Source organism: Oncorhynchus nerka, linkage group LG28, assembly GCF_034236695.1.
Source record: "Oncorhynchus nerka isolate Pitt River linkage group LG28, Oner_Uvic_2.0, whole genome shotgun sequence".
Taxonomy (NCBI): Eukaryota; Metazoa; Chordata; class Actinopteri; order Salmoniformes; family Salmonidae; genus Oncorhynchus; species Oncorhynchus nerka.
The window spans coordinates 68,544,656-68,553,615 of NC_088423.1; the positions used below are offsets into that span (position 1 = coordinate 68,544,656).

At 44.6% G+C, this 8,960-nt stretch overlaps 1 protein-coding gene across 1 annotated transcript in view; it reads right to left on the reverse strand.

Moving 5' to 3' along the window:
* LOC115113600 (immunoglobulin superfamily DCC subclass member 4-like) overlaps positions 1 to 3,767 on the reverse strand; it is a 64,213-nt gene extending 60,446 nt beyond the window's left edge. Inside the window, exon 1 of the mRNA XM_029641406.2 lies at positions 3,396 to 3,767. Coding sequence (XP_029497266.2) covers positions 3,396 to 3,471 — 76 coding nt within the window. The 5' untranslated portion in view covers positions 3,472 to 3,767. The remainder of the gene's footprint in view (positions 1 to 3,395) is intronic.
* Positions 3,768 to 8,960: the final 5,193 nt, after the last annotated feature.

An 8,960-nucleotide genomic window follows, 5' to 3' on the forward strand; every position in this document is an offset into this window, starting at 1 on the left:
TACGGTGCTGTAGACAAGGGCTGAGGTAGGGTGCTGAGGTAGCTGTAGACAGGGGCTGAGGTACGGTGCCGAGGAAGCTGCAGACAGGGGCTGAGGTACGGTGCTGTAGACAAGGGTTGAGGTAGGGTGCTGAGGTAGCTGCAGACAGAGACTGAGGTAGGGTGCTGAGGAAGCTGCAGACAGGGGCTGAGGTACGGTGCTGTAGACAAGGGTTGAGGTAGGGTGCTGAGGTAGCTGCAGACAGAGACTGAGGTAGGGTGCTGAGGTAGCTGTAGACAGGGGCTGAGGTACGGTGCTGAGGTAGCTGCAGACAGGGGCTGAGGTAGGGTGCTGAGGAAGCTGCAGACAGGGGCTGAGGTACGGTGCTGTAGACAAGGGTTGAGGTAGGGTGCTGAGGTAGCTGCAGACAGGGGCTGAGGTAGGGTACTGAGGTGGCTGCAGACAGGGGCTGAGGTAGGGTGCTGAGGTAGCTGCAGACAGGGGCTGAGGTAGGGTACTGAGGTAGCTGCAGACAGGGACTGAGGTAGGGTGCTGAGGTAGCTGCAGACAGGGGCTGAGGTAGGGTACTGAGGTAGCTGCAGACAGAGACTGAGGTAGGGTGCTGAGGTAGCTGCAGACAGGGGCTGAGGTAGGGTACTGAGGTAGCTGCAGACAGAGACTGAGGTAGGGTGCTGAGGTAGCTGCAGACAGAGACTGAGGTAGGGTACTGAGGTGGCTGCAGACAGGGGCTGAGGTAGGGTGCTGAGGTAGCTGCAGACAGGGGCTGAGGTAGGGTGCTGAGGTAGCTGCAGACAGGGGCTGAGGTAGCTGTAGACAAGGGTTGAGGTAGGGTGCTGAGGTAGATGCAGACATGGGCTGAGGTAGCTGCAGACAGGGGCTGAGGTAGGATGCTGAGGTAGCTCCAGACAGGGGCTGAGGTGGGGGGCTGAGGTAGCTGCAGACAGAGACTGCGGTAGGGTGCTGAGGTAGCTGCAGACAGGGGCTGAGGTGGGGTGCTGCAGACTAGTGGCATGTAATAGGGATGGATTAGGTGTATATAGGCCCTGTTCCAATTTAGATATCCTTTCTTTCTCAACTCCTGGGAAAAAACAGATCTATATATGATTGGATGGGTAACTAAGGTTACCTACCAACCTACTTCTTTCACCAATCACAACCAGTAAATATATGTGATTACATAAAGAAGGGGGGAATGAAGGGGAGGGAGGCATTGAACAGGGTCAATGACGAAGGACTAGGAGGGGCAGAGGTCAGTCGAGTTTCAGACAGAGGCAGGAAGAGTGAGGAGGAGTCAAATTGAAGCAGGGGTCAGTGGGCTGATTAACACTGAGCATTAAATCATGACTAGATGACTAGAGCAAGTCAGGATTAGAGAATAAAAGGAGAATGGGAGACAACGCTGGGAACCATAGAGAGGAGGCCTCTTGAGTGAAGCAGTGATGAGGGTTCAGTGAAACCCCAATAATTTGGTCGGTGTGCATGTGACACTCCTAGCAGGAGTACTGGTTTAGAGAGAGAGAGAGAGAGAGCGAGAGAGAGAGCTTGTCTACACACACACACACACACACACACCCACAGCATTCATTTGTTCCTGATGAGTTCAGCAGAGTTGACATATTTTCATTTGATCTTTCGAATGGAAAAAAACAAGCTCTTTGTTTGTGGATCTGATGTAGCGAAGTCCCATGCACCCGTCCATTCATCCCTGCCCCACTATCACCCCCTACTCCCACCCAGCAACCTCCATTCGCCAGCTCCAGTTCCCACAATACCCTCCCAACCAACCCACCACCCATAACATTCCTCTTTCTCTCTCCAAACATGCCACACTCACACAAAAGCTCCCACCAGTCCAGCAAAGGCTCTACAGTGCTCCACTGTGGTAACACACCCCGGGGTGTATGAGGGCTGAGGGAGATGCTCAAACACACTACTGTGGGCCTTGTGATGAGCACATACCACTGTTGCCTGCTCCAAACACACACACACAAGCAACCCCTCAAGATAATGTACTGTAGTTTGTATCTCCATCTTAAACCACATTGAGACAACATGATGGATAGAATGGGTAGAAAATGCATTATCAAGGAACACAGTTTGTGCTCTCAAGCATTGAAAATGCATTATTCCAAATGACATTATCAACAACTTATTTTCCGATCCTATAGGTTTGCAAGCCATACTTGAAGTCTCACTTGTACATATTCAGGTAGAACAGGGATGCTCCTCCATGCATCTTGATTAACAGGAAAGCATTGTCAGCCCTGATACCACTATTCCTCCAGGTTTTTCAAAGCAATGATCCAATACGTTTGCCTTTCCTCTTTAAGTGAGCTACGTCAAATAGGCTAAAGCAGAACAAAATCCCATCGGCCTATTTCATGTTTCTCCTCCTGTGCTCCTGCACTTTTCTTTGTCATGTAAATGCTGTGGCTGTTCGCTCTCGCTCAGCGCCTGCCTGCCTCGCTCCCTCGCCGCCTATCGGTGGCTCCCTGGCTCTCAAATCACAGCTTCCCTTCTCTATCTGAAGGCCACCGCAATGCCTGAAAAACAGCGACCAAGTGCATCCTCTCCCAAGCCTCCAAAAACACAAAGCACATGTTCGATATGACGATTCAAACACCACCAAAACATAATAAGCCTTCATTTGTTTCGAGGCAAGAGCACAACATAAATACAATTATGTGACAATAGATCAAAAACGTTATTGTTTTAGGCATTTAAAAAAAATCCAGATCGTGTGTCAGGTATGAGCAGCTCATAAATAATTGTAATAACAGTGTTATTTTGGCATACACCTTACTAGAGGCAAGCAACTGTCGTAATATGGGGTATTGCGTTCGATTTATAAAATAGTGACATCTGAAAAACGATTTTGTCCCACCGGCAACGCTATTTTAATTGTGAAAAATTATATTTGTGCAGAAAACCCACGGGCCACATGTTTAACGCTCATTATTTAAACCTCTTGAAACGCAACCCACATTCCTCAAACTCAACCCCACAGCACATGTCTTCAAAGAACGCATGACTCCGCTGTAACATTAAATACGTTATGGGCAGATAATGGTTACATAGTTGCAGATGTGCAACTAACTTTGTAACCGGCAGTCCAGCATTGGGTATAAAGAGAAACCCGACAGACAGCGTGTGCTGGAAGACGAATAGGCTATTGAACAAAAATAAGCACGTCGCAGCATTTGCTAGATAGACCTACCATAGTCCTGATACCTAGACTCAACAGTTAGATACAAACACTGCAACGAGCAAGGTGCAAAATGTGTTCACTAACCAATCTCTTCTTATCGCACCTGCATATGTTCTGAATTGAATACATTACTAACTTGAAAGGCGTGCGCAAGTCAATAACATTTCTATTAAGCTAAGCGATTTACCTTGAGCGGATGGTCCACAGAAGCCCAACGAAAGTAAATAGAAAACCCAGATAGTCTCCACCGCCATGTAAAGCATTGATTTCCAGCAGAGGGGTGAAGCAGTGTGTGGGTCTCTACAGCCAGCTATACCGCTAGCAATGTATATATATAATGCAATCCGCAATAATCCCCTCTCTGAAGTAGGCTATTAGTTGGCTACTAGTTCAGGTATATCCCTTTGACATAGTCCCCTGCTTTCACTCAGAACAGGGTCGCATTTAGTTGGGAGAGAGCCGTCGTGTCTCTCCGCGTTTCATCGCCATGTTGTGAGCGAATGCAAGTGTGTGTGGCACACACGCGCGCACGCACGGACGTATGCGCATACACACACACTCTCCCTCAAACACACTGGCAAGTCACGCTTTAGGTGTCTATTGGAGCCACCTGATACGCTGCCAATAATTTCACACACCCCCTTTCGTCGTTTTTGAGCTTTACGCTCGTGAATAGACTGCTGTGCGCCGCAGCCGTGCCAATATAGCCAGAAAAGACCTAGAATCAAACTCGCTGTATTGGGCTCCCGAGTGGCGCAGCGGTCGAATGCACTGCATCTCAGTGCAAGAGGCGTCACTACAGTCCCTGGTTCGAGTCCAGGCTGTATCACATCTGGTCGTGATTGGGAGTCCCATAGGGCGGAGCACAATTGGCCCAGCGTAAATCACGTTTGGTCAGGGTAGGCCTTCACTGTAAATAATAAATCATTCTTCACTGTCAAAATACAATTCTGCAGTTTCATAAGGAGACACAGCTTGGTCAACTGATGTTTAAAACAGAAGTGCTGTCCAGTGGCGATTTTAGCATGTACATCTTGGTGGGGGAAACAAAAAATGTATAATTGGGAATGCATGCTAGCAAAGCCACTACACAACACAGCACTAAACAATACGTTAATTGCACTATAACAGTGACAAACGGTGCCCACAAACTGTTAGGGTCCTACATAAAGCTGTCCCAACAGCAGAGCCAACACCTTTACCACTGCTACACCTGGATATCAGCTGAGTCTTGTCTGGCAGTGAAACAGTTCATTCAGCCTCATTTACTGACTTTAAAAAACATAGCTGATTTGGCTGACTTGCTTAAACAAATGTGGTTTCCACTGACAATTGAGATGTACAAACTATGGCATAAGGGGACGACAAGCGGATAAGAAGCGATCCGTAATCGGTTAAGACATTAATGGGATTGACATAGTCAATATATCTATTTGTTAAGAACTTTTGAAATGTACAGCGAAAGAATTCAGAACATGGGCCGTTCTTACAGTGTTCTCCCAGTATACCAAGTCAGAACAGTAGGATAAATAAAGGCTGCATATAAGCAGACAATGAAAGCTCTTACAATATTCAATGATTACATTTCTCTAAAACAGGTTATAGGCTACATGTGTAACCGATGTGAAATGGCTAGCTAGTTAGCGGTGGTGCGCGCTAATAGCGTTTCAATCGGTGACGTCACTCACTCTGAGACCTGAAGTAGTTGTTCCCCTTGCAATGCAAGGGCCGCAGCTTTTGTGGAGCGATGGGTAACGATGCTTCGTGGGTGACTGTAGTTGATGTGTGCAGAGGGTCCATGGTTCGAGCCCGGGTCGGGGCGAGGGATGGATGAAAGCTATACAGTTACACATGTGCACCACCAAGTCAGAACAGTAGGCGAAATTAAGAGGGGAAAATAGACCAAATTATTAGGGTGAGGCACATGGGCTAGTAACAGCTTACTACACAACATACACTTAGTATTACCTAGCTACGGGATACATACTTACTTAGCTAAGGGATACATATCTCCCTGGCATATTACATCACTTATGCAGCAGCATACAATACATTTTTGGACTCACTGTGTTGTGCTGTGCTCACTTGAACAGAAAGGTGGCGCTGCGGGCCTTTGTGGGAAAATTTTGTCTGACACTCTCTGGATTTATTGTGCATTCAAGACAACTGGGCACTGAAAAAAAACAAGGTTCAAAACTTATTTTCCCAGTCGGAGCTCGCTTGTTTCTGAGTTCCCAGTTGATTGACCTCACTGAAGTCAGATTTCCCATTTCTGAGTTAACAGTTGTTTTGAGCGATCCAGAAATCATGCTGGATTGACAGCATGGCCAATGTTGAATGTTTATAATTTTAACGTGAAAAGAGACCCTTAAACCCAGAATTGGGACCACACACCCACTCCACTGAATAGCAGGCTAATGATTGCTTTGCAATGCTTGCAGTTAGCCACTGATTCCTTCCAAACCACTCATTGTTGAATTTGCAATAGCCAACTTGTTGTGTAAAAGTTATGTCCAATGGCCGATGATCACTTATACGTTTTATCTATAATGTATATTCATTTGACAAAGATTAAAAGGATTTGCCAGTAGATTGTCGACTTGATTCATGATGATGACTGCTAGCTAAGATTTTAAAAGTATGATGCTGACATGATCAGTCCTATCAAAGCTACTGTAGATGTAACGTGATTTGACATGATATTTATCTGTGGCCAATGACCTTGAGCCTTCTTGGATGGACACTTCTAATGTAACTCTATGGCAGCACCCAAGGAGCTTGAATTTTCAAGCTCTACCCTTAGATTTGGCAGTGACGTAGTGTCCCTATGAGTGACAGAACACTGAGCCAATCACGGCACAACTAGAGAACATTACCAAGCCCTACGCTACGTATTTTCCGCTGGCTGCCCCACCACCACAGAAAGCACTGAGCTAGGCTGCCCCACCTGCCCTGAATGACGGGTCGCCACTTGTGGTTTCCAAGGTTGGGTGCACCTGCCATGTGTTCAAGATGCACATGGGTCACTCATACAGCCTACAGAAACGCAAGCTTTCTCCCAGATAACTATTCATATCACACATCATTACGATAGCCAACATAATACATGCTCCCTAGTTGCTATATGGTTTAACCAGTACCCTTAAATCAGTTGAATTGGCAGGTCATTTTTTATCTCAACTCTCAGGGCAGGCAGCCTCACCCTCTCCCCTATCTAGAGGGCTGAGAGAGAGAGAGGGAGAGAAGAGAGAGGGAGGTAGAGAAAGGGTAAAGATGAGGACCAGGGATTGAACATGTGCTCACTAGTGAAGGGCTCTGACTGCATCCCAATCACACATCTAGTCGCCGCCTGGCCTGGCCTGCCCTGCCCTGCCCTGCCCTGCACCATGTGTTAAGGGACCCACCGTTGGTTTTCACATGCAAACACACAGCAGGAGCCAGCTGGACCCCAGCCCTCTGAGAGAGAGAGGAGACAATAACATGCTGTGGCATACCCAGCAGCCCCATGTGCCGTTTCCGCTCTGCAGCCAGGGGAATAGTATGCCTACAGGAGGAGATGGGTTGGAGAAATGTGGCTGAGGGATTAGTGCCTGCACAGACACTTTGCATTGCAGCCCCTCGTTTCCAGGGATCTGACGGGTCGATCTGAGTCCATCCTGTTATTGTAGTGAATAGGTAAGAAGAACTCCCATCTCCTGTTTAATGCCTCGCCAATGTACAATGCACTCTGTCTATGCCTGGTGTTGAAATGCGTCCTGTGTGATTGGATTATGGGCACATTCAGAGAGATTGGTGTTTTGGGCCAGGTGGGATGAATTTCAATACATTTACATTTACATTTAAGTCATTTAGCAGACGCTCTTATCCAGAGCGACAATACCATGTGCGGACACAGATCCTGTGATTGTGTTGTTATTTGGATAATTTTCTCTTGGATTAGAAAAGTTCCTTTTGAGTGTAGTACCAGATGTGGTTGGGACTTGAGTGTTTGTGGTCTGACAACGCTTTCTCTCCTTTCACCATCCGTCATAAAATACTGAGTGCATTGGTTACTTCAATACAGGAACAGCTGTCTGTAAGAGGTAGTACAGTATATAGTATGACCCCTGCAATTAAAACTCTCCACCAACATGCAAAGTGTAGTAGGCTGCATTCTGAAAGTGATTACTTAACCAAGAGAAATATGTTCCTACTTTAACCAAAACATGAATGAATGAAGCCTTTATAAAGTCTTTATAAGCTATGTGATGCTTATGAAAACTTTATAAACCCTTTATAAGCTATGTGATGCTTATGAAAACTTTATAAAGCCTTTATAAGCTATGTGATGCTTATGGAAACTTTATAAACCCTTTATAAGCTATGTGATGCTTATGAAGCCTTTATAAACCCTTTATAAGCTATGTGATGCTTATGAAAACTTTATAAACCCTTTATAAGCTATGTGACGCTTATGAAAACTTTATAAACCCTTTATAAGCTATGTGATGCTTATGAAAACTTTATAAACCCTTTATAAGCTATGTGATGCTTATGAAGCCTTTATAAACCCTTTATAAGCTATGTGATGCTTATGAAAACTTTATAAACCCTTTATAAGCTATGTGATGCTTATGAAGCCTTTATAAACCCTTTATAAGCTATGTGATGCTTATGAAGCCTTTATAAACCCTTTATAAGCTATGTGATGCTTATGAAAACTTTATAAACCCTTTATAAACTATGTGATGCTTATGAAGCCTTTATAAACCCTTTATAAGCTATGTGATGCTTATGAAAACTTTATAAACCCTTTATAAGCTATGTGATGCTTATGAAAACTTTATAAACCCTTTATAAGCTATGTGATGCTTATGAAAACTTTATAAACCCTTTATAAGCTATGTGATGCTTATGAAAACTTTATAAACCCTTTATAAGCTATGTGATGCTTATGAAAACTTTATAAACCCTTTATAAGCTATGTGATGCTTATGAAAACTTTATAAACCCTTTATAAGCTATGTGATGCTTATGAAAACTTTATAAACCCTTTATAAGCTATGTGATGCTTATGAAAACTTTAGAAATGCCTTTTAAAGTTGCTTGTTAAAGGTGTGATCTCAAATGGTACTGAGAAAGAAAAGGAGGAAGAGAGGACAACTTCTATGTGTGTGACATGTGACATGTAACATGACAGGAGCAGAGGCTGCAATGTTGCAGTTTTAAAGCAAAGTTTGCTGCAATTCTACACAGTCTGCCATGTGGCGGAGAGATGATTTTGCAATTTTATAACATGTTTCATGCAATTCTATTCGCCGTTTTACAGCTAATTCCCTGCCATTCTACACAGTTTGCCATATGGCGAAGAGAAATGTTTGCAGTTTTTAATATGATATTTGAGTGAGAGTGACTAACAGGATCAATGGGGGCCCCAAGGTCGGTAAATCGACCACGATTACTACAAGTTTAGATAGCTGGCTAGACTAATTCAACAATCTAGAAAATGTTAGCTGACATGGGTGACTGTCAGTGACGGACATAAAAAGTGACAAACTGCTGATGCACAATTTTTTGGTGGAAATTGCTCCTTATGCATTTGACTATTCCAGTAAGTTAAGACCACGAGCAAGTTCATACATTATTTTTCAAAACGATTATTTATCAAAATTATCAAAATGATTATTTGTAAATTATTGTTGATCCCCAGGGCCTACAAAGGGGATCCCCAAACCACAAACGGACAGAACCTGCCAGAACAACAACAAGAGTA